This window comes from Dermacentor albipictus, chromosome 1 (assembly GCF_038994185.2).
Source record: "Dermacentor albipictus isolate Rhodes 1998 colony chromosome 1, USDA_Dalb.pri_finalv2, whole genome shotgun sequence".
NCBI classification, from domain to species: domain Eukaryota; kingdom Metazoa; phylum Arthropoda; class Arachnida; order Ixodida; family Ixodidae; genus Dermacentor; species Dermacentor albipictus.
Genome location: NC_091821.1, coordinates 424,777,196 through 424,804,057, shown reverse-complemented (window position 1 = coordinate 424,804,057; position 26,862 = coordinate 424,777,196). Strand labels below are relative to the sequence as shown.

Below are 26,862 nucleotides of genomic sequence, written 5' to 3'. Positions count from 1 at the left end.
ACGTTACTCAACAGAAGAAATCGGAGTCTCTCTCCTGGCGTCCAGGGGCAGCTGCTCTTATACTCTTGGCGTCGCGGGCAAGAAGGAAGGTCATGAGATGACCCCACGTGACAGCGGCGACGGACGGACTGAGAGACACGTTGGGACAAGGAGGTGACGCATCAGCCGGGCCGGCGCCGGTCAGACCTCCTCGCTTCACACTGGGGGAGCTCCTCTCCCCAGCTGCCGCGCTTTGACAAGCGTGGGCACACACACACACGCACACACAAAGACACGTGGCACTGAACATGCCGGGACGCGCTCAGCGGGGATGCGTCGCGGCCGCTCCGAACGGGCCAAAATGTCCGCCGCTTTGAACGAAGCTCCGGCGTCCGTTGCATCCGCGCGTCGTAGGCGAAACGTAACAGACCGCCCCGCCGGGGGAAGGAGATCCCGATGGTCAGGGGACTGCATCCGCTGTCCGGAGGGATGTCGCTCGATGATGCTCATAACCAAAGTCGGTCGTCCCTCGGCGTTTCTTGAGCGCAGCGCACCGAGAAGGCCTCGTTCTCACGTTCAGGTTCACACAGGACACTGCAAAGTGACTTCGGGAGAGTTGCCATTTTTCTCTCGTTCCCAGCAAGCGTTAGAACTACGCCGAAACTCAGCCGCTCAGTCAGCAAGCACGGCACAACCCTCACTAAGCCATGCCAGGCTCTTTCCCCTTTTATACTACTGCCTAGTTCCTTACAGTAGTCTAGCAGCACCCAGAACGCGTCCACAAATCGGAAAATTGCACTAGACAGCACATTATGACTTTGAAACACTACACAAAAGCATTATGTTAAAAATCCTGCGTCAGGAAGAAAAACATCAATAACAAACAATTTTGAGGCTGATTCCCACGTTAGGGGCTTCGACTTAAGCCATCGGCGTTACCGTTGAGACTCCCCTTTTTGTAACGCACCTCAAAGGAATGTTGTTGCAAAGCGAGGCTCCAGTGCAGGAGGCGGCCATTTGTGAAAGAGATAGTCTGCAGCCATTGGAGAGGGCAGTGATCCGTTTCGAAGCATGCAAAGCGGAGATCGCAGCGAGTGACCGTACACTAGCTCAGCTGGCGAAAATTCCGTAGCTGCATGCGGCGCGGTCCGTAATGCAAACATCACCTCAGGCAGAAACAGCTCCCAGTCAGTTTGTTGTTCAAACCACAAGGCTCTCAACACGCGCTTCATGACGGAGTGGAGCTTCTCAACGGGATTCGACTGGGGGTGGTGCACTGAGCTGTGTAACAGCTTTACCCCACACCTTTCGAGAAAAGTTGTCGTCAAAGCGCTAGTAAATACTGTGCCCTGATCTGATTGGATTTCCGCAGGAAAACCAACTCGCGCAAATATGGACAGTAGCGCATTGACTATCTCAACTGAGCTGAGTTCTTTAAGCGGCACTGCTTCAGGGAACTTTGTCGCTGGGCAGACCACAGTCAAAATGTGTCTGTACCTCGTGGCTGTTACCGGCAGAGGTCCCACTGTATCAATAACGAGCCGTCTAAAAGGCTCCGTAATGATAGGTACCAACTTCAACGGCGCCCTCGATTTGTCCCCTGGTTTGCCCACCCGCTGACAGGTGTCGCATGTCTTCACAAAGTGGTCTGCGTCCCGAAAACACCCTGGCCAATAGTACTCTTGCAAGAGACGGTTCTTAGTTTTCTTAACTCCTAGGTGTCCGGACCACGAACCCCCATGCGACAAGCGCAACAGATCCTGACGATAGCACTGAGGCACGATCAGCTGATCGAACTCCACTCCCCTGCGGTCTATATACTTCCGGTACAGGACCCCACCTCTTTCCACAAAGCGAGCCTTTTTCTTGGCGATACCTTCCTTGACAATGCAGCGTATGTTTTCTAGGCTGCCATCCTTCTTTTGCTCGGCTATCAAAGCCGACCGGCTGACTTTAAGCAACCTATTAAGTCCGTCTGACGTAGGCGCGACGAGCAAATCTGCAGATAGCTCTTCTAACTTTCCCGCATCGAGAATTTCCTCTCCAGTATCTGGTGCCTTTAACGCTACAGACTCAGTTTTATTCAGCTCGGGCGTGCTCTGAATATCAGCTTGCTGCGCCCCTGCCCCTTTCTCATCGTTCGACAACGTCAGCCCCGCAACTACCGCCTTTGCAGCGAGCTCCCGAACCTTCGATCTGGTTAAGGCCTGAACGCTAGCCTCACCAAACAAAAGCCCCTTCTCGCGCAGGAGGTGATCGGACCTGTTCGAAAATAGGTACGGGTACTGGGGGGGCAGCATAGATGACACTGCCGCCTCCGTCTCAAGTGCTCTGAAAGGACCTTCAATGAGCACTTTTGCTACGGGCAGACACACGCTATGAGCTTCCACGGCTTGCTTGATCCATGCGCACTCGCCCGTGAACATATCGGGTTCTACGTAAGAGGGGTGAACTACATCCATCGTTGCTGCGGAATCGCGAAGCACTCGGCACTCTTTCCCGTTCACGAGGAGGTCGCGCATGTAAGGCTCAAGAAGCTTCATGTTCTCGTCAGTGCTGCATAACGACAAAAACACGACTTTTGTTTTTGTTTCTGGACACTGCGCCGAAAAATGACCCGGCTTCTGACACGTATAACAAACGCGCGCTTGCCTCGTCTCGAACCGCTTTCTGCGTTCGGCTTCGGTTGCCGCCGTCTCCTTACGTTCGGTCGGACTGCTTTCACTCGCATCCGCACTACGTGTGTCCCCCTTTGCTCTCATGGGCGTGAACTTCGGCCTCTCAAACTTGGAGCCAAATTCACCCTTTTGACCGTCCTTAGCTCCGCGAGCCCGACGCGTCACAAACTCTTCGGCTAGCTCAGCGGCTCTAGCCACCGTACTAACGTCTGGCCTATCCAAGACCCAGTACCGCACGTTCTCAGGTAACCGACTATAAAACTGTTCCAGCCCGAAACACTGCAGAACTTTCTCGTGGTCACCAAACGCTTTCTCTTCTTTGAGCCACTCCTGCATGTTTGACATTAGCCTGTAGGCAAACTCTGTATATGACTCACTTTTGCCTTTCTCATTTTCTCGAAACTTCCGACGGAACGCCTCCGCAAACAGCCTGTACTTTTTTAGCAGACTCGATTTCACTTTGTCGAAATCCTCTGCCTCCTCTCTCTCCAAGCGAGCGACTACGTCGGCCGCCTCGCCGGGTAACAAAGTGAGCAAGCGCTGTGGCCACGTTTCCCGAGAGAACCCCTGCTTTTCGCACGTTCGCTCAAAGTTAACCAGGAACAAACCAATGTCCTCTCCAAGCTTAAACGGCCGCATCAGGTCAGTCATTTTGAACAATACTCGTTCTCCTGCACCGTGTGCCTGACTTCCATTACGAGCGCGTTCCATCTCTAACTCGAGACGCTTCATTTCCAAAGCGTGTTGACGGTCGCGCTCTCTTTCTTTCTCTTGTTGCTCTCGTTCTATCTGTTCTTTAAGTTCACGCTCATCTTTCTCTTTTTGTTCTTTTCGTTCACGCTCATCTTTCTCTTCTCTTCGTTCACGCTCATCTTTCTCTTTCTGTTCTTTAAGTTCGCGCTCCTGTCTTTTTGCCCTCTCCTCAATGGTCTCAAGGCATTCCGACAGCTCGTCATCCTCAGCTTCTAACTCAAGAATAGCCCTCAGCAGTTCTGGTTTTCTGAGTTTGTCTGAGACATCCAGACCCAACTCCCTTGCAAGCTCCAACAATTTCGGTTTGCGCAACGACTTCAAATCCATGGCTGCTCTGAATGCTGCTTTCTCTACTGCCTACTATTGTCTTGCCGCAAACTAACCCGGCAGCAACGACAACCCCAATTACCAGCTCTGTTTCTGACACTAACAAAAGCCTGGCAAAACTCAGAAGAAGAAAGTCCCGCACTCACCAAACCTCGCAGCCAAGAATTCAGCGCAGTCGTTCCGTTGCAGGCAACCAGTCATCACACAGGGCTCGTTGCACTGCTCCCGGATGGTCGTCGTGCTGCTCAGCATACAGTCAACCGCATATCTTCGCTGCTGGCCTCCGTTGTCGCGATCTCACCGCTGGCAACCAGATGTTTGAACCTCACCGATGGCACCGGCTGTTGGAATCTCAGCGCTGCCACCAGCTGTTGGAACCTCAGTGCTGACACCCGTTATTGCAATCGGACCGCTGGCGCCCGTTGTCGCAAATGGGTCGCAAGCCCCAAGGGTAGCGTTGGCCTGGCGGCCTGGGGCACACTGGAAGCATCCGAAGGTCCCAGCAAAGCATGAGGCGACTGCTAACAGAACAACTTGTTTATTCTAGCATCGCAAAGAGCGGGCGGTCAGGTCGACCGAAGTAGAGAGACGGGAGAGCACGTTACTCAACAGAAGAAATCGGAGCCTCTCTCCTGGCGTCCGGGGGCAGCTGCTCTTATACTCTTGGCGTCGCGGGCAAGAAGGAAGGTCACGAGATGACCCCACGTGACAGCGGCGACGGACGGACTGAGAGACACGTTGGGACAAGGAGGTGACGCATCAGCCGGGCCGGCGCCGGTCAGACCTCCTCGCTTCACACTGGGGGAGCTCCTCTCCCCAGCTGCCGCGCTTTGACAAGCGTGGGCACACACACACACGCACACACAAAGACACGTGGCACTGAACATGCCGGGACGCGCTCGGCGGGGATGCGTCGCGGCCGCTCCGAACGGGCCAAAATGTCCGCCGCTTTGAACGAAGCTCCGCCGTCCGTTGCATCCGCGCGTCGTAGGTGAAACGTAACAGCTGCCATTGTGGCCATACCTTGCCTAATGGTCGGTAGGGACATTGACGTTACTTCCATGTCGGTTCGTGAGGGCATCGATGTTGTTGTGGAGAGATGATCAAGCTCCAGAGGCAATCCTCCTATTCTCCTGCTTGCCCAGTGAACAGGTGTGTTCACTAGTAGAGGGCTGGTACTCCTGCTACCAGGAGGGGTTTGTGGCATCGGATGAACCGTACCCAGCACCTCCACCAGTTTTGTCACGAAAAGACAGTGGAAGATGTACCCGACGTCGGCGAGGCAGACAGTTGTACAGGATGGGGTGCAATAACTCAAGCCAGCGTCCTCAGCTTCTACTTCGGCGCCCGCCTCTTGCCGAGCGCGCGTTCTAGTCCCAACTTCTTTCTCGGCGCTGGCTTGTGACACCTAGCAGTAATATACATGCATAAACAGTAACACTGAAGATGAATTGCAACAAATGACCGAGGCCCTTAACTGAGAAAGCGCAAGAGTGGGGTTGAAGATTAATATGCCGATGACAAAGGTAATGTACAATAGCCTGGCAAGGAAACAAGAATTCATGATTGCCAGTCAGCCTCTGCAGTCTGTACAGGGGTATGTTTATCTGGGTAAACTACTTGCACCCTGACCTTGAGAAGAAAATTTACAGAATAAAAATTGGTTGGAGTGCGTATCGTAGGCATTACCAAATCCTGGCTGGCAGCTTTCCACCGTCGTTGAAAAGAGAAGTGTACAATCGTTGCATTCTACTGATGCTAACATATGCGGCAGAAACTTGGAAGTTAAAAACAAGTTAAGGACCGCGCAAATGGCAATGGAACGAAAAATGTTAAGCATAACACTGAGACATAAAGAGAGCGGTGTGAATCGGAGAGCAAACGGAGATAGCCAATATTCTTGTTGACATTAAGAGAAAATGATGGAGCTGGGCAGGCCATGTAGTGCATAGGGTAGGTAACCTGGGGACCATTAGTTGCAGAATGGGTGCCAAGAAAAGGGAGATGTGCTGTCGAGAATGGCAGAAAATAAGGGGGGGGGGGGATGGAATGAGGAAATTTGCAGACACAACTTGGAATCTGCTAGTGCAAGACAGCAATAATTGGAGATCGCATGGAGAGGCCTTTGTCCTGCAGTGGGTATAAATATAGGCTGATGATGATCACAGAAAAAGGGGGGCGATAAATTAGGACTGCGGCTTCTTAGCAAGCTGCCGCCTGGTAAAAAGCGAGTGGAAGCGACTCTACTGACACTGCCCTTTTGCCTTTTTCCTGGTATTTTTTAATCCAAGGTTCCAATATATGTGCAGTCCGGTGCAAAAACTTTTCGAGATAGATGAGAAACGAATGGGTTGAAACCACGGCCAGAAAAAAATTTCTACTCAACCTATATTTTTAGATATCTGAGTTACAGTTAATGAGGGTTTACTGCATTTACAAAGTGTCACACTATGTCGCTATCAGCTTCACTATTACTGTCAATAGCTCTGGTAATCCGTAAACAATAAGGGGTTTATGAACAAACTAAAGCTTTATTAACCCTTTGAGGGTCAATGATGTAAATATGCGGCGTCGCGAACAAGTCCAAAAATAGTCGATAGCGTATATTTACGGTGCCGTCTGTACGTTTAAAAAGCACGCGAATTTTCTAACTTTTTCTTTTCTGTCATGTGCTGCCACTATGTGGGAATACAGGGAATTTTTTTCGCGCGTCTCCCTCTCTCGGTTTTCATTGCATGGTTTGTTTCAAAGTTAGTTTGCTCCCGCGCGTCTATATTCTACCACTCGCGCATTGGTGCGCACGCGCAGGTGGCGGTTTGGTTTTTGTTCCGCGGGCGATTTCGGCTTCTTGCACTTTCAAAACTGATGGCTATCTCATTACTCATTGCTCAAAGGGCGACCACCTGTTTCTCGCTCGTTTAGTGCTCACAGGGGTGCGCATAGGAAGAATGCCACCGTGCATGCGTTTCTGCTGCTTTTTTTTTTTTTACACTCGCAAAAACTAATTGCCTCTGGTTGGCGATAAGATGAAGATTAGCAGAAGTTTGTCACACGTTTTGCTTTTTTGATGGGCACACAACCACACAGTTTTCTTGAGTGTGTGCACCTACGCAGTTCGATTATGCTATGGATGTACATACTATTAGTGTAAGAGCAGGAACATTTTAGTCTTGAGAAATATTCTCGTGTGCGCATTTTCAAAGCCTTGAACTATGGTATAAGAATGCATGAAATTTTAAATTCTTATAAGTTTATTTCCTTTTTTGTTGTTATTCATGAATGAAGAGTACATATATGCCTATGCAAAATATATTTTTCTCACTTTACGGTCACCCTAGAAAAATTACGGTAAATTTTTTTCGAAATAAGTCCCTAGAAGAATTGGAATCTGCAATAAAGAAAAATATCGGCTCTGGGCGGTCACATATGGCGAAAAAAATCAACCCTCAAAGGGTTAACCCCACCATGTATACAGCCTTGGTACAACTCGCTTCAATGCTTTCTTGGCTCACTTAGGATGGCCAGCCTGTCATTGTGGATTTGACTGAAGTTCCTGTTGGCTCCAAGGAAGAAATTGAGTCTGCAATGAACAATGGCGAACGTAAGTCTCCTGTCATGCATTTCACATGCAAAGAAAATTATTGTGCAACTTTGCTGGCCATTAAACATCACACTGTCATAGCATTGATGATAGCATATATCTTTCCACTATGGTTGATATTGCATTCACATGAGCTTTCTTATAGTTTTAATTCGCATGGATACGCTTACCTGCCAACCCTGCAGATTGTATTTACACAGCCATAAATCGCCAGAGAGACTTCCTCAACTCTACCCTGAAACAAAAATAATGCATGATTCAGCACAGCTGCATCGTAATTGTCGTTATGTGGTAGGTAGCTAATTGAAGTGAAATTTGAATCTAAGCCAGTTGAGGAGAGCGGGTGAGGCAGAGGTTTAGTCTTCGTTGCATAATGGCTGGTTTTCTTAAGTCAGCTTTGCTTTTATGCAGCCACGCTGTGCAGTGACACATTAAAAGTGTAAAGGGGCCACTGTCGCTTGACATAGTATGGGTTCCTTGATTATAAATGCATGTGCGTGGCACTTCTGGTCACTGTAGGAGCACAGAGACTTCTAATCACTGTACTGAGGGCTGTTTCTGATTTTGCTGTGGCCCTGAAAAAAAAAATTGCAGCGGAACCCATCTCATGATGAATGTCGACAATAATACGTTCAGCAATGAAGCAAATTATCGACACACCACAAAGTCCTTGCGTCTTGTACGAAGCATGTATGCAGCCGGGCTCCACTCTCATGCTTCCCTCTGGGCACGCTGTGTCATTCAGCGGCACCACCTCAAAGACCGTGCGTGGAACTTGTGTGATTATACATTAAGAGAAGCTTGTCTGAATTTGTATGACGCACGTTCAATTCTGCCTAAGCACTGGAGAAATCTTAAATGTCTTGTTTTTCTGCCATTGTAGAGTGGCACATAGTTACCCAAGCTGCGTCAAAGAGGTTCATTGAAAAGCGGCACATAGCCAGTCACATACCCAGCGACTCGAGATTGTCCGGCGGTGGGTTTCGAACCCAGTTCCCTCAGCTCTACTCATTAGACCATGGGCTTCCCAAAACCCAACTTGGTTGGAAAGTGGTTAGAGATACAGATAGACAAACATGCCCCCAAAAGTAGGTGAAGTACCCTAAGAATGCTAAGAGCAAATCTGAATTCTGAGTGCCCCTGTTGGCAGTTATGAAAATGCAAATCTTTCAGCTAATATCCTCCAATTTTATTTCTTGCAGGTCGTCGCCACGTGGCCAACACTGAAGCAAATCAGAGGAGTTCCCGGTCCCATTCAATATTCAGAATGGTTAGTTAGTAGCCTGAAATTGTAATCAGTATCCAGTACCTCAAAATTCTGGTGACTTAAGCTGGAACCGCATGGCGCGTTTTTTGTTCGCAAAAGCACGACGCGCGGCGAACGCCCGCACCACCACTGACTCGACAGCAGCCGCCTAAGCACGGCGGGCGCGCGCAGGTCATGTCGCATTTGCCGGGTGTTCCACCGAGCTTTTCCACCGAGATGTGCAGAGGGCAGCGCCATCTAGTGGCGTTAATGGAACTAAAGCATGACGTACAGCGTGACGTGGCACTTGCGCTGCGCTCTCATTGGTGGACGTGGGAGCGGCAACGCGACGTGGCGCGTTCTTTTCCACTCCCAACAGTACTATGCAGCTATGCAATTTCTTTGGGCACGTTCATCGAAATGACGCCCGAGCGCCTCCGCTGCACGTCAATCGCGCCATGCGGTTCCAGCTTAAGCATATTACAGTGGCATGTTGTTACTTTCTAGCTTCATTTGTAGTGCATGTTGCCACCATAGGTTGTTGGCATAGGCCAGGGGTGGGAAACTATTTCTCCTTGAGGGCTGCACGAGAAATTAACCTAATTGGAGGGCCAGATCCATCAGCTGAACTACTTTGACTGCTGCTGCCGGTAGAAGTATGCTGCGATGAGGCTATGGAAATTTGAATAGGTATAATAAGAACACCTGTGAAGCCCTTTTGCCTACAATAAAAATGTTTATTCAACATTACTAATCAACCAACAATCACATAAATAATGATGAAAAGTGTGAATTACAAAGAAATTAAACTAACTTTATGTAAACAATATGCTTGCAATTGTGGTTCCTTGTACAGCAAGAACCCTCCCTGTTTTTCTGTAATTTGTTGATCAGTAGCTTATTTCTATGTGGACATTTCTTAGCAGTCACCACTTCATCAGCGGGTTTGATGGAGGCCTGCACTTTGCCCATATGGGCTGTGGGCCATTGTTATAGTAGCTCCTCAATAGTGACCATCACATATAGCCTAACTCCTTCCTTGCCACTGAGGAAAGAGTTAGAGAGCTTAAAGAAACCACCGTGGTAACAATTACTTACTACTCGAAATGTGTACTCGTTTTCACTGCATTCATGTTTTACCATCTTATTTCAAGATGTATGTGTTGCAAAACATGCTGTTATACGTAATATTGCAGCCTAACTGTTGGTGTTCTGAATGGAAGTACAGCAGAAATAATTGCTTGAAATGTTTTTGAGAATTCTTGCATGAAATTGCAACGAAGGCTTTTAAGTGTAAATGAGACATAATTTGCCATTTTAATGAAAGCACTGATAGTAACAGAAAATCAGAAATATACAGAATATGTGCCTTCCTCCTGGTTTCCGTGGCAAAAAATTTATTCGGATTTGGTGGCATGAGAACTAGCCTTAGAGTGCCCATGTTATATATGCAGCAAAACCATGGCTTTGAAATGTGAAAACAGGTGTGCACCTATTGGTACCGAGAGTGTTTGTTTTGACTCCTTGTAATAGGTGCCTGGTTCAATTTCTGTATTTAGGCTCTTCAAGCAAGGGTTGTCAAGATGGGGAAGATCTGCTAACCTCCTAATTCTCAGTTATCATGTTTGATCAGCTTCTTTCTGCAAGCAAGTATAATAGTCGTGCTCCTTGAACTTGAGCCCGCTACTTTTCCTAATATAAATGATTTACCATTAAACGTAACATCTAGCATACGTATGTTCGCGGATGACTGTGTGATATATCTTGCTATTACTTCCACTGCTGACCAATCTTCTCTTCAAAGTGATCTTAATGCAGTCCAGGACTGGTGTAACGAGTGGCTAATGGACCTTAACCCGTGTAAGTGTAAATATTTGTCCATTCACCATCGCCGTAATTCTCTCCTATTTCCTTCTGTAATGTCTGAAGTTCCGGTAGAACTAGTTCATTCGTACAAGTATTTAGGAGTAACACTTGCGAGCGATCTTTCCTGGAATCCTCGTGTTACTAACCTAATATCATCCGTGAACAGGACGTTAGGATGTTTAAAACGCCATCTACATCATGCTCCTCAACATGTAAAATTGTTAGCCAACAAATCATTTGTCAGGTCAAAACTAGAATTTGCATCGCCTATTTGGAATCCTCATCAGGCATACCTAATTAATGATCTTGAATCTGTGCAAAATCGTGCCGCTCGTTTCATCCACTCGTCATATTCCTTTGACATTAGCGTTTCCTCCTTAAAAACTGCATCCGCATTATCCCCCTTATTGCTTTGTCGTCGCATTGCCAGCCTATCTTTATTTCACGAATTCTTTTATAGCCCTATGCGCATCGCACCTTATATCCTTCCTCCTACACGCATATTTCACCGCACCAGCCATCAGCTACAGGTTGCCCGTCCACGCTCACGCACTGTCACGTTTTCAAATTATTTTTTTCCTCGCACAGCTGCAGACTGGAACGGCCTTCCTAACGACGTTGCTGTCATTATGTGCCCATCTAAGTTCATCGAAAATGTAAAAAACTTCCTGTTATTGTGACTACGTATTTTTATTCTTGCCACCCCTTATGTAATGCTCCATTTATTGGAGCCTTTAAGGTAATAAAATGAAATGTAAATGAAATGAAATGACACTGGAGCCTTCGTATGCTTTCTGCTGCATTTCCAGTAATAACAACACTTGCGCAGGTTGTGCTTAAACATTAAGAGGTTAGGCTGCTAGTCAAGCTTGTGGAAGGTTAGTCTGCGATTTCACTTGTATGAGTGAACTCCACATGATGGAAAGGATTTCCCATAATATTGTTACGTGTAGAAAGACACAGATGACAGAGGCTATTTACAGGCTATTTACACTGGACTGGAGCCAGAGCGCCAGGCCGACATTCACTCGCGCCAAGGGCACAGACCCACTTCGTCGTTGTTCTCGCGGCGGCTCGTCTCTCGGGTATTTACCGATAATATCGTAATACTACCCCCCGGCAGCAAAAGCACCGTCACGGTGCTTTTAAATATCCAAGGCACGTGGAGAGTTGTAGGGCTTGAGTCGGGTGACGTGAACAATGTCACTGGTTGTCACACTGGAGGACGTAATGGGCGTGGCTAGAACAATTTCATAGGTGACATCAGTCACTTGGCGGAGCACGCGATATGGGCTGGTATAACAGGAAAGCAGTTTCTCGCCAAGGCCAACTTTACGCGATGATGACCAAAGCAACACTAGGGTGCCGGACGCAAAATGGACATCACGGTGACGGAGGTCTTATCGTCGCTTCTGTTTATCTTGAGAGACTTGTAGACGAATGCGCGCAAGTTGACGAGCAGGGTAAGCACGGGCGATTGCATCACAGGCATAAGCGCTAGTTGAAGCTGTGGTGGACGGAAGCACGGTGTCTAGTAGTAGTGTCGGTTCGCGGCCATACAAGAGGTAAAACGGTGAAAAACCGGCAGTTTCGAGACGGGAAGAGTTGTATGCAAAGGTAATGTAGGGAAGAGCCCGGTCCCAGTCACGGTGGTCGTCTGAAACGTATTTGGATAGCATGTCTGTAAGGGTGCGGTTCAAACGCTCAGTGAGGCCGTTCGTTTGAAGGTGATAGGAGGTAGTAAATTTTGCTGAATGGAGCAGGCCGCCCGCATGATGTTGTCAATGACTTTCGCCAAAAACGTATGGCCACAGTCTATTAGCAATTGACACGGAGCACCATGCATCAAAATGATATCATGTAGAAGGAAGTCCGCAACGTCAGTTGCGCAACTGGTCGGAAGAGCGCGGGTTACGGCGTAGCGGGTCGTGTAGTCAGCTGCGACTGCAACCCACTTGTTTCCTGATGTAGATCCGGAAATGGGCCGATAAGGTCTAAGCCAACATGATGAAAGGGCTCGGCAGGGATGTCAAGCGGCTGCAGGTAACCAGCGGGGGGGGGGGGGGGGGGGCTGGGAAGGCTTCTTGCGTCATTGGCAAAGTTCACAAGCGGCGTCGTCGTACTGAAGGGGCAAGGCCCGGCCAGAAAAAACGGCGACGTACACGGTCATAGATTCGAGATACGCCAAGGTGTCCTGCCGTTGGTGCGTCGTGGAGCTCTTCTAGAACGGTTGAGCGGAGGTGTTTAGGTATGACAAGTAGGAACTCGGAGCCCTCCGGATGAAGGTTACGACGGTACGGAGTACCGTCGCGGAGGACGAAGAGGTGTAGAGTGGTGTCGGCTGGAGAGTGTTCAAAACGGTCGATGAGTCCTCTGATATTGGCGTCACGACGTTGCTCGTCGGCGAAATGAAGCAGCTGCGACACAGAGAATACACAAGCAGCCTTGGTAATATTGGAGGAGTCAGGGTCGTCAACAGGGTAACGCGACAGGCTGTCAGCATCTTGGTGCAGGCAGCCAGACTTGTAGACCACAGAATACGAAAATTCTTGTAGTCTCAAAGCCCATCGACCAAGCCGGCCTGTACGATCTTTTAGGGATGAGAGCCAGCAGAGAGCATGATGGTCAGTGACTACGGAAAAAGGGCGACCGTGGAGATAAGGACGGAACTTCGCAACCGGCCAGACTACAGCAAGGCATTCTCGTTGCGTAATGGAATAGTTGCGCTCCGATGGTGTGAGGAGGCGGCTTGCATAAGCAATAATGCGATCCTGGCCACGCTGACGCTGGGCTAAGACGGCCCCTACGCCATGACCGCTGGCATCTGTACGCAATTCTGTAGGGGCATCAGGGTCGAAGTGGGCGAGAATGGGTGGTGAGGAGAGAAGAGTGACGAGACGAGAGAAGGCGGCTGCTTCTGCAGTACCCCACGAGAATTGTACGCCTTTCTTCAAAAGATTAGTGAGGGGTCTAGCAATTGCCGCAAAATCTTGAACATAAACGACGAAAGTATGAGCATAGCCCGACAAAACTTCGAACGTCTGCGGCTGTCTTCAAAACCGGAAAGTCTCGGACAGCGCGAGTTTTGTCAAGATCAGGCTGTACTCTGGAAGCATTAACGAGGTGGCCCAGAACAGTATTTTGGCGGTGGCCGTAACGACATTTCTACGAGTTAAGTTGCAGCATCGCCTTTCGAAATACATCAAGTATAGTTGTTAGACGCTCAAGGTGAGTGTCGAACGTGGGCGAGAAGACGATGACGTCGTCAAGGTAGCAGAGACAAGTGGACCATTTGAAACCACGGAGCAAGGAGTCCATCATACGCTCAAAGGTGGCGGGGCGTTGCATAATCCAAACGGCATTACGTTAAATTGGTATAGGCCATCAGGTGTGCTGAATGCGGTTTTTTCTCTGTCCATATCGTCGGCAGCAATCTGCCAGCATCCAGAACGAAGATCGATAGAAGATAAATAAGGGGGAGTATGGTGGGGAGTACCTGATGGTACTCCCCACCAGTATGCTCGCCACTGTCATCTTTTATCTGGGCGGCACCCCACGCGTGTGGTACCAAACGCATGATGACGAGATAAACAGTTGGCACAGTTTCAAAGAAAAGCTACGGGAACTGTTCGGTGACCCCATTGGCCGCTAGGTTGCCGTGAGAAAGGCTCTTGCGTCTCGTGTTCAGACATCTACAAAGCCGTACGTTTCATACATCTTCGACGTCTTGGCTCTATGTCTCAAAGCTGACGATGCTATGTCTGAATCAGATAAAGTGTCCCATGTTTTAAAAGGCATTACCGACGACGCTTTCAATTTGCTTGTTTTCGGCAACGTCTCGACAATCAACGCCATCATTAAAGAATGCAGTCACCTTGAACAAGCCAAGAGCCGCCGTATCACGCACCACGTCACGCGGCTACCCAACACCGCTGCTACGTCAACATGTGAGGGTCGACCGCGTCAGGCCACCACCTGTGACGATGTCACCCGTATTGTTTGCCACGAGCTCGAGGCCGCCTGTTTGCCAACTTTCTCCACAACGCCTCCCGATTTGCCAGCAACCACGATTGCCATGGTTCAGGCCATAGTCGGGCAGGAATTTGAGAACATGGGTCTGAACTCAGTGTGTTCAACATCTACACCCAGCGTCCCCCAGTTCTCTACTGGCCCTCCTCTTCCCCGACAGTCCTTTTCTACCACATCTCGCCGCAACCCGTCCAAATGGAGTACCCCTGATGACAGACCAATCTGCTTCCACTGCTGTCGCGTCGGCCACGTCGCTCATCATTGCCGCAACCGATGGCCATCGCCTCCTCGGACATACGCCGCCACTTATACCTCGCACCTCCACCAGAATGTTACGTGTAGAAAGACACAGACAAAAGAGGCTATTTACAGGCTATTTACACTGGACTGGAGCCAGAGCGCCAGGCCGACATTCACTCGCCCCAAGGGCACAGACCCACTTCGTCGTCGTTCTCGCGGCGGCTCGTCTCTCGGGTATCTACCGATAATATCGTAATAATATGCTGTACCTATGCTCTCAAAGTGTTGAAAAAGAAATCCAATGTGAAAATTATTTGCAGTCAATATTAGATTAACGTTAAAAAAATGCAGCTGAAAAAAAAATGCAATATAAAAAAATTGCACCTGAAAGGTGAAGTATGTATTACAATATAAATTATTAGTTAGTTATACAATATAGTTTTTTTGACTGTATAAACTTGTAAACATTCGCTTACTAACTGGATTAACAAGCATGGTGTCAGGTGAGCACAGGCAAACATGAACACATCTCACTCAGTGACCGCAGACACTCGCTGTCAAACGTTGGTGTGAGAAGAGGAGCAGCAGCAGCGAGTGAATCAACCTTCTTGCTTCCTCTCGCTTCAACACCAACTAAGCGGCCAGAACACAGCATATAAGAAGCTATCAACCCTCGCAGTGCCTAGACTCTGTACCCATCACAGATCGCTTGCAAGGTAGAGCCCGCTTGACTGCTCCGTATGCAGCTGCTGCCAATGTTCAGTCAGGTTTGATTCCACACAGCACCAAAAAGATGTTAAAGGATTTTTTCTTGCTATCATTGGAGAGCAGCACATACCCAGTGACTCAGTTTGGTGTCGTGAAGAGGTTCATCGAAGAGCGTTATGTATGAAGTGGCCCCACATTGGTCCAACAGTTGGTTTCGAACCTGGGTTAATTTGGTACAGCAGCCCCGTGTGCTAGACCATGGAATGCCCATCGACTAAAGTTGGCAGCAAAGATATTAGATACTTACAAACAAACATACATCAAAGTGGATGAACTTAAAAAGAAATGCTAATTGCATTAATATGCACTACTACCAATTGCGCAATGAAAACAGGTGAAAGTGTAAGTGGAAGTGCCAAGAGCTGCGTTTCTTCACTAAGCAGTGACAGCAATGTGCACCTTGGTGTGCATTGCAGTCAAGACATGAATAAGCTAGCAATGACATGGAAAGAGCTAAGTGAAGCCAAAAAAATAAAGGAATAAAGGAAAGGAACAAAAGACAAACAAGGAAAATCTGTGCTTTTTCCAAATCAAATTGCTCGCATATTGCTGCCAATGTTTTATGCAACTAATGCTGCACGAAAAAATTCAAGTATTGTTGTGCTTGATAATGGTCTAGCTGTTGCCATCCCTGCTACATTTTACTGCAAGAATGGTTAAAAGCTGGGCCTTCTGTGTGTGCGTGCACTTTTTGTTCACAGAGCACTACAGCAAACATATTTAAAATGGTCCATACTTTCTTTCCCCATAACAAGCAACGTTACAAAGGCTAGAGAAACTCTTCTTCTTTCTTGCATTAACAACAAAGAAGACAGTGAGAATGAAGCAGCTAATTAGAACCATTTGGCACAAAGTGAACCCTGCCATGGTTGGCTTAAGCAGTGGAAATGGCAGCTAATAGACATGCAAAAGCAAAATTAAAAAGACGAGAAAGGACAGGGCGAGGCAGGACGAAGAAAGGTATTGAGAAGTGCAAAAAAGAAAAGCACGAATGTCAATAGGCATCCGGAAGGGAGGAAGCACTAGAAGTGAGCGTGACAGAAACTGCAATCTTGTGTACCAGCTGCAAAAGCATGGCACGCATGTCATTGCTAACGATAAATACAGGATAAGAGGCCGGTGAAATGTCAGTGATCTATGAGATGTCACACAGCTGGGTGACAATGTGCGCAGTGCAGACATGTGGTGAAGTAATGTCTCGTCCTCACACACCATAGCACATGTGCAAAGGTTTGTATTGCAAAGGTTAAAATGGTAGAGGTAGTATAGGAAATGGCCAGTCAAGAGGTGTTCAAGAGGCTGATTCGGAGGGAACCAACTCGGGCTTTCGTGGACTCTTCGTATCCATTGATTTAAACTGGTACCCTTCCCTTCATGCTGCCAGTAATGGTGCCATTGGTTATGTGAAATTTTGTAGAGGCGTGTTCGAAATGATTTTACAGATAAAAGGCTTTCCCAGAGCACCTCAATAGTTCCCGTGGAAGAAGCAGAGCAGAGGTAGTTCCGCTTTGGCGAACTCAGTGCCTACCATGCCCCTGTGCCCCGGGACATATGGCGCCCTCTGAGCGCCTGGGAGTGGAGCGCTTGCTTGATCAGTCGAACTCCTGCGTTTGTGACTTGAAGGCTTGAGAGGGTGACCTGCAGCGATAGGCAATATGTGTAGATATGTAGTAAGACCGTGTCATACAAGGTGTTAACGTACACGAGTGCTTCAGGGAAGATGGTTACCTCAGCGCTATATGCGCTGGTTGATTTCATCACCCGAAACTTCAGTATGCTAGTCAAGTGACGAAATTGGTCAAACATGACAAATGCTGCGCCCGCCGCGGTGCTAGTAAGGGCACTGTTCATTCATAAATGATACACAGGAGTGCAAGATATCTGGCTGGCCTGAGCAGGAGTCAGTCTGACAAACCGGAAATGGAACTTCTTCTAAGGGTGGTCCAAAAACGGGTCACAAGGGAAATCTGTTAGGCCTAGATGGAATGTGTCCTGGCCACAGCGTATCACCTGACGAAAGGTGAACAGTGAGAAACACGGTGCCACTCTGTCCAGCTCCACTGTGAGCAGAGGGCAGTTGACCAGGGCATGAAGTGCCGATGTTTTAGTGGTATGATGTGCGCCTGTAAGCGCAACAAGGATGGATCATTGCACAGACAGTACACGGGTGGTGAGATGCGTCATGGAGAAAGGGTGCACCAAACGGGGATGCAGATAGAATTGCTAGCAGCTTGACTTGTTCGTATAAACGACAGATAATTGCAGGATTGAGCATGTAATGCTGTTGAATGAAATTTAGTATGATTGTGTAACCAATGCCTTGGCTTTAGTCTTCATATAATCAACATGAGCATGAAAATTGAGTTTGTCTTCAAAGACCACGCCAAGTAGTTTAATATTGTTTTTGTGTTTTAGAAAGGTGCCGTCCCACCTAATGGACAGGTGCTGCTCTGAAGTACCAATGTGGCCATTGTTGAAGAAGACAAAAAAAATTATTTTGGATAACTCATTTTGAACCCCCGCCCCTCTATGCCTCGCAACGTTAGGCGCCTCGCGTGCGACGGGAGGTGGCATGCTTCCTCCCAGCTTTCCTTCCTTTCGCACGGGCAAGATTGAGTTGTGATCATTGGCTCCCCTTGCATGCTTTCACTTGCACATACAACGTAGGGCACGCGACTGTGTTATGACCCTTGGACTTTATAAGAAACATCACGGCAAAGGCAGAAATGTGCCTGGAGTGTCCGTATACATAATTGTTATCACAATAAAAAAAGAAAGGTGTACAATAGAACTTAGTAAACATTGTAATCAAACATTGCGAGTTACTATTATTGCTTGAAGATCTTCCTAGGGCAGGCCAAAAATGGCCGTTTTCGATGCGAAATGATGTTCAACGCATTTGCTGTCCCCCTAAGCTCTGCCGAGACAGACGCTGCCACTAATGGGTTCACTATTGGGGCCACCACTGGGGTCAGGCACATGCATGCTGACTGGTCAAGGTTGGATTATCTGGTAAAAACCAATTTCAGGATTGATATAACGAAAGTTTCGACCCATAAAAATGCATGGGCACCGGCCGTAACCTTCGCTCATGATCGAATTAATCAAAAAATCAGATTAACCAGAGTTTAAATAATGGAAGTCTATTTTATTGGTATATGTCAGAGGACATGAAGTCTCGTACTTATATGTTTCAAAATATGACAGTAATTGTTCCATGAAAGGCATCGGAGATCAAAAACAACTGCACTGCAAATGGCGCAGAATGAGACTCTTGGAACCACACTTTGTGTAGCTTCTGCAGCATTGCTTGCCAAGTATTAAACTGAATATTTTAGTAGCCATGGCAGAAGCAAAGAAACATCCTAAAGCAATGGTGCAAGAGGGTGAACCGCTTCCTCGTGCCCAGGTTCTTTCCACTTGCCTCAACCAGTATCCACAAGCACCATTACCCTTTCATCCCGCATGTTAGAGCCACTGCCTCGCAACTACTGCCTGCAACGCTTTTTTTTTTTTTGCCGCAGAATTCGTTTTTCTCGTCAAATATCTTGTGGACTTACATCACACAGAAGCTACGTCATCGCCCTGCAAGGTTCAACACAGGACAGCATACACACTTTATAGAGTCAACATTTATCTACAGTACTAGCCTTAGGTTTACCAGCTGCTGGCTCTGTTCTCTATGAAATCATGCCACAAAACAACAAATACTACTTAAATATCCTCACTGGAACGCATATATAAGCCTTCAAGTGCATCCTCCTTTAATAAGTTGAATTCATTTCCTTGCATCTTTATGCTGTTTTAAAGCAAATAGCTTTCCTGGTTTCCTTAATTGTTTTCGTACTTCAATGGGTGCATTCGTCATCGAACACCAACTCTTGAGATACTCAACGGTTAAAATGCTATGGTCAGTGGTGATGCTACGCGACATTTCTCCGTCACTAAATATTTTTTTGCCTTCTTGTCCTTGCGCTCAAAATGTGCTCTTCTTCCATGGGTATTACATATTTCGATGCCATGCATTTGCAAACCTATTCGTCACTACTTTCACTGTTTCTATGGCACTCAGGGGCCGCAGCTTCTGCGGTAAACTATTTTGGTTCAGAAATCTCTGTTTCCCCCCTTTTTTTCTGCCTTGTTGCATTGTGCTTTTCAGAGGCTGTCCTGTGCACTTCAAATTTCATGGAAATCCCTGCACTGTTTCCGCTTCTGGCGAGTGAACATCCGCATGAAGTTGAAGCAACATTGCATGCGACGTTGCATTGCTTGCAGCTAGAAGGCCTCCTTCGAGGAGGAGAGCAGTCAGGCTCTTGTTCAAATTTTCAGCTGTTTCTCAGCTTACGTTTGCATCCAGTCGAACATCAACGTATGCAGTTATCAGATATGCTGGAGTAGTAAACCTAAAGTGTTTCCCACCGATATTAGCAAGTAATGAATGTACACTTACACCAAATATTATAAGGGAAGTATTATTGTATTGGATACGGTGTCATTATAAAGAAGTTTGACTGTAATAGTTTACAGCCACTGTTGTCGATGCATGATCTGTGCACTGTGATTGTCTGCAATATCCAAACCTGATAAAGGACCTCCTAAAGCGACAGTAGCTGAGTTTGCATTTAAAGGGTTCATAAAAAGCACACATTTTGTTGTTACCATGCAAGTTCGCCTGCATTGCACGATCTCAAATTTTTCTATTTTTCTCATCCAGGTGATTGAAAGCAGTTTCAGGGATGGAACAGATGGGGCCGTCGCCATTGGCCAGTTGGTGAGCGATCTTATTCTTTTCCCTCAGAATGCAAAAAATACAAGTGCAGCTTTGCCAATGTGATGCTACACATATTTTCTTTTAACTGATGTAAAAATATGAGCAGATACTTTGTCGTCGTAAAATGATGGTTACTCCTTATTAGTATGAAACGTTAGATCAGACGGGAAGAAAAAATTGTTGAGAAGTATGTGTGCAGCTGCTTCATAAACAAATTAAAACCATATTTCACTGTGCTGTAAAGGCATTTACAAGGTAAATTTAATGTCAAGTGTATGTCAGTACCAAAGCATACCTGCCAACTCTCCCAAGTTTTACGTAATGTTTGTGAATTTAGGCTCGTTTTACAATCTTACGACTGCTGCATGAAGTCTTAAGAAAAATAATTTTTTCACAAAACTCTTCGCTTGCTGGTCTCCGTACCTTCCATTGGGAGCCTTCGGATGGCGAAAGAACAAGAGTGGCACTTGGTTCAAGTGAGGTTATATAGAGACACTTTCCTGAATCAGACGAATTCGGCAACAGGAATGTTGCTAAAAACGTCAGTTACTTGTAAATATGTTGCGTGTCAGTCCTTGCTGTTCCACCTTTGCTGCATCTATGGGTAAATCATTGTTAATAAAACGCATATATTCCACAAGAAGCATTTTCTCAGGGCACACTGAGTGCTACTACCAATGTTAATGGTTATATGGTATAATATTGGTGTTATCAATGTCATGTTCATGGCTTCTTTAATTTCGGTTCACAAGTTGCCAGGTATGTGAAAGCAACCCTAAATTTTGCTCAAGTAGCCCTAATACTCTTAGTAATCTGTTTACTTTTTGTGCAGAATTTAGTAGACCTTGCAGGGTCAGAACGCACAGAGCAGTGTGGGGACTTAGGAGAACGTTTTCGAGAGAGCACTCGCATCAACCTCTCTCTCACATTCCTCACGCAAGTCATTTCCAAGCTCAGCCGAGGAGAAAGGTAACCTCAGAATTCGTTGCATAATTTGTGTGCGACTTCAGTTTTCAGTGTGCAGTAATTTCACACCACTAAGTTGTGAAATATATGTTAATGCATCAGTATTCTTAGGGTACTTCACATACTTTCTGGGGGTCCATCCTATCTATCCATTTGTCCGTTCGTCCATCCGTGGATGGATGGACGGATGCACTCTTTCGATACTGCCATTTTCTGTGAGAGCAGCAGCAGTCTTGTTAGTACTGTAGAAATTTTAAAATTGTGTCATCCTTCAGGATCACAGCAACATATACTTTTTGTGGAGAAAATATATTTTCCAAGTTTATTTAATCTCATGTAAAAAACAGTTGTGGCAGAGCCGATCTCATGATGACTGTTGACAGTAATGCGTTAGCGTTGAGTCAATATTGCGACACAACGTATTACCACCATCAAAACGAGTTATACATGAGGCGCGTACTGCGGCGGAACTCCTATTGCGCCATGTGTAAGCACAGTCGACGCCACCTAGTGCTGATGCTGCAAAGCCTGTGCATGGCCTCCGAAATGCAACGCGCACCGATGCGTGCGAACACTGAGAAGCGTGTCATGTGGCAACTGGACTTCTCTCTCACGCTTCTGTCTGGTCAGGCTGCGCGACCGAGAAGTCCACCTGCAGCCTCAGAGACGAGAAGCGTGGTGCTCCGGTGCCTGCACTACGCTGAAAATTGTTCCCTCGCCTGCCGCACACTCAGTGGCACATACTCAATGACCCAAGTTGGCAAGAGGTTCATTGAAGAGCAGCACTCATGGTGCAGATAGCTAAAGTGTTGAGGTGAAAGGCATTCATTTAAAAGTGGCGCATTTGTAATGCAGCCTGCTTCTTATGCATCAGCTTCCTGTCCTTGAGAAACCCTTGTGACCTTGGTTCGATAGCATTCAGCATTGGTGGAATCCTTTTCAGAATTTAAGGAATCCTTTTTCATCATACGCATTGGCGGAGAGGCTAGGTCTTTCTGTCTCAACGTGGAAGCGGCCCGCTACGTGCTAGTGCATGTTCCAGTGGACCTCAATAAAGTTTTTCCATCCATCCATCCACACATAGTAGAACAGCACATTGCTAGTTAGTGTCACATACCTAGTTACCCAAATTGGTGTCAAAGAGGTTCATTGAAGGACTGCATACACTTAGTGGAACATACCCAGTGACCAATGCTGGCATCAAATACCGCAAAAACCTGCATATAATATGAACCCGCATATAGCACGAGGTGACATTTTTGAGACGCAAAATGGAAAAAACAAGTTTTATCCCTGTATAATACGAGTTAGGAAAACTCGAAGAAAACATTGAATTGCACTCCGCACTTCAATTGCTGTCTTCCTCAGCTGTGCTCTCTTCGGATAGTTCCTTGTTGGACATATCTTCTCAGAGGCACTCATCCTCTGTGCCATCGAGTGCGTTCGAGATGCTGCACTTCTTGAATGCGCGATGCACAAGGTCCTCTCGTATGCTGGCCCATGCGTCCACAATCCACTTGCATAGCGTGGCTGCTGAAGCCCGCTTCTGTTGTCCGGTCGGTGTTACTGCAGGCTCACCTGAGCGCATCCAATCTGCGTAACACCAATTGACTGCATCCTTGAATGGCTTGTTCACGCCAACATCTTAAGGCTGCGACTGAGATGTCATCCCACCCGGGATAACGATGAGTTCAGTGCCGGATTTGCGCAACAGCCTCTTCACTGAGTCGGCCAAATGGCAACGAAATGCGTCCAGCACGAGGATGGACAGGAACGACAACAGTGCGCGTGGCCGCCTATAACAGAGGGACTTTATCCAGTCGAGCACAAGATTTTCGTTCATCCAGCCTTTTTCATGGCATCTCACGACCATATTTCTTGGCAGCTTCTCACCTTTAGGCACTGTCTTGCGCTTGAAGACGGCATAGTGTGGGAGCTTGCATCCGTCTGCCGTACACGACAACATGACGGTAACTTGCGTTTGGTCATTACCAGTGGACTGGACATAAACTTGGACATAAACTTGTTTAGAGCCTTTTCGTGCAAGGGGAGGGGCGATGACATGTCCAGATAAACTGGCGTTTGGTCAGCATTGCCGATTTGCCCTAGCTAAAGGTTCTTGGACTTGTGAAGCGAAATACGGTGGCGCTGGAAAGCCACAAACAGCTCTTCGAATGATTCAGGCACCTTTTGCGAAATCGAAGTACAGCGGCATAAGGAAAATCCAGCTCGGGACATGTAGCGATAAATCCAGTGCTTGCTCACTTTGAAGGTGGAGCTCAGTAGCCCTTTTTCTCTTGCAAGCTCCTTAGCTTTTGCCTGCATAAGCTTGATGCTCACAGCTAGATGCACGGCTCGCTGTTGGCGTACGAACTCCATCAGGGCGAGTTTGATTTCCGGGAATGTCCCACTTTTCGGGCCAGGAAAGGTTCTTCGCGTTCCGCTGCACGTGAAAAGGACTTCCTTCTATCGACGCCACCCACGAATGCTTCCCTCGTTGACACCAAACTGCCTTCCGACCGCACTGTTGCCGATGTCCTGTGCGGCTAAAATAACATTTCGCTTGAAAGCAGCCGAGTACTGTTTTCGTGGTCCGGACAACTTGGCCCTTCAATGCGGAATAAAAAAGATGCACTTCGCGAAGCGTGGTTTGCATGTGTGCTGCCAAGGTGCGCACTCGACAATAAAGAAACGATGCTGTAGTCGCGCAGCAATAACGAAAACCAGCCATAGCCACGCAGCAATAACAAAGCCAAGCCGTAGCCATGCAGCAATAACGAAACCAAAACTTCTAGCCCAAATTTCTGACTGAAATTTTTGTTCGGATCCACTTATAGCACGAGGCGAAAATTTGGGACGCTAATAATAGGAAAAAAATACCTTGTATTATGCGCGCGTTTTTACGGTAGGTTCATTGGAAACCAGCACAGACCGAGTGGCACATATCCAGTGCTCCAAGTCACCAGAGTTTCTTTGAACAGCGGTATCTACCCAGACCCGCGTCTGCAGTGACCCATGTCGAGGTTTGTTGGAGAGCGGCACTTATGTACACATTGACACAAACTCAATGGCCCAAGTTGGTCTTATTGTTGGTTTGAAACCCTCAGCACAGTAGCCCAATGTGCTCCCCATTTGACCTCTGTTTTCCCAGTGAACCACATAGGCAGGAATGCAGTTGGAAACAAAGATGCAAACCTACATAAATACACAGCCCCCATAAAGTGCGTGATGTACCCTAAGGATGCTAGCGCATTGAATCTTGTGTGGGTAAGATTCAGCAGTTCATTGTATTAACGATAGTGCATTCACTGGATTCTAACGCTCCGTTTATTGTTTTGAAATGCGGGCCTGCTTTTAATAATGAAAAAAAGAGAAAAATGTGACTGCCCTGATCTTAACACATGCCCTTTGACTCGCATGCAAAAATACTTTGTGTGCATGAGCTGTGTACAAGCTTGGCTGGTGTTCACACAAAAACTGCTTGCATGAGCAGAAGCTAGATGGAATTTTTCACGTGGGCCTACACATTTTAGAATCAGCATTGGCTTTTATACTAGAAAGAAATGCTACATGCGCGTACTGAAACTCTCCCTCTGATCAATTTCCTGTGCATACACAGCCACACGCCATTTTGTGAAGTTTGCACAGCTCACACACACAGTATTTTCACATTAAAAAGAGTTGCATGCAACGCAGGTCTGATATCAGCTATGGATAAGTGCAGGACTTTTTGTTTGTACTTTTTCTAACACACCAATTTTCGACACACCTTTCAGACAAAGGAAGTGCAGAATTCGATTGGTTAACATTTGATTGGTAACATTGTTATTAAAAAATCTGAAGGTTGCAGGAAAGTCTCGATTATGCTGCTAAGTATATGGACAAGTAGGACACTACAGTCGAACACACTTCTAATGATACCAGTTTTAACACTATATCGGATGTAACAATGAGCAGTTGATGCACCGTCAACTTTTGTGTGGGTTCAATGGTAAAATAAACCACTTGCTACGTTGCTCCCATGGTGCATTATTGGTTCATCGCATCACCTGTCTCATGCACTCGCCTTCTGTCTACCCTGTCGGAGGGGGCGAAGAGAGACAGAGGGGTGACAAAGGCATGCTGTGCAGCGTGCCCTGCATTTCGCATTCCTTTTATTTTTGGCACAGACACCCAGCAGCCACATTTACTTGTTATAGTCAAAATGCAGAATGGGAACATTGTAGTAAGCAGTTTATTTTGCCATAGAACACACGCAAAAGTTCACAGTGCAGTAGCCGCTCATTGTTACATCTGAGTAGTGTTAAAACTAGTAATGCTGGATTAGACTGCACTTCCTTCTGTCTGATTAAAATGTTTGAATGTTTGTCCCCTATGCTTTCTTCGTGCAACGCGGTTTAACAGTTATCGCTATTTACAATGGAATTTTCTTGGCCCTTAAACATAGTTATAAGTGGGTTCAATCATACTATTGTCGGCCTCTGCAAGTCATTCACTGCCTACCGTAGTATACATAATGTTTCCCAGCACAAAGCGTACTCCAGTATTTATTTTTCAGTGATGACGTGGCTTTTTAGTGAATAAGAAAAAAGTTCAACGAAAACAGGAAAGGCCAGTTACAGAATCCTAGTTGAAAGGGAACTTTCATTTAGTTTTTTTTTCGTTCAATGAGCTTTGCAAGGAGGTGGGCTACGGAAGGTGTTTTCACTTCTAACAACCTGGTTACAGCAGGAGTTTGGTTGGAATGAATGAAAGAAAATTTGGTACCACGGTCAGTGAACTTTTTAAAGTTGAAACATGTGATACATGTGTGTGGGAAACCTTGTGGTTCACAACCAATAACACAAAAAAGCAGCAGCAGTGGTCTTTAGGGACTGTTCTTCCAAATTTAGAAAAATTATGAACCTTGCTAAGCACTAGGCTATGGGCTCGATTCCCGCATCCACATCCCGATAGGAATGGAATGCAAAAATGCCAATGTATTTAGATTTAGTCTCATGTTGGAGATGAAAAACCTCAGGTCGTCGAGATTAATCCATAACCCTCCACTAAGGTGTCTCTTATAACCCACTGGGCAGCTTCGGGTTGTTAAACACAAATAATTTCTGGAAAATATTCACCTATGTAAACTTCTACTTCAGCTTACCTTTTAAAATGAGTTTCGGGTTACTCCAAGAATTAACTTCTTGCCAATGTGTTCAGTGCGTTGTCTACAAAAAGAACTTGTTCAATTATGAGAGTGATTGCATGTTTGTGAAGGCTACCTTTTCCTTCAATTGTACTTATTTTCACCTTTGTTCCTATTCTAAGTCAGCAACTACTTATGTTATCTTTTAAAGGGACAATAAAGGCAAATAGTAAGTCAAGCTGAAGCGTTAGATTAATGCTCGAGGAAGCCGAAGGCATCGGTATTATCGTGAACACAGTTTTATTAATAGAGAAATTGAGGCAAATGTAGGATATGTTTTGCGACTCACCCATGACATTAAAGTACTAGCCCGATGACGAAGGCACTCCTCATTTTATTTCTGTCACCAGTACTCAACCTCTCCTAAGAGATAATGGCATTGCATTATAAGATGGACGAAAATGGTACTTGACCAGTTCTATTCAATGTTTAGAAAAAAGGACTCTTGAC

General features: G+C 46.7%; 1 protein-coding gene across 2 annotated transcripts in view; it reads left to right on the top strand.

The window, feature by feature from the left end:
• LOC135897258 (uncharacterized) overlaps positions 1 to 26,862 on the top strand; it is a 135,768-nt gene that overhangs the window by 35,843 nt on the left and 73,063 nt on the right. For both annotated transcript variants that reach the window (XM_065425852.1, XM_065425858.2), the window contains 4 exons: positions 7,254 to 7,338; positions 8,541 to 8,608; positions 20,202 to 20,258; positions 21,091 to 21,227. In XM_065425852.1, the coding sequence (XP_065281924.1) occupies positions 7,254 to 7,338; positions 8,541 to 8,608; positions 20,202 to 20,258; positions 21,091 to 21,227 (347 nt within the window). The remainder of the gene's footprint in view (positions 1 to 7,253; positions 7,339 to 8,540; positions 8,609 to 20,201; positions 20,259 to 21,090; positions 21,228 to 26,862) is intronic.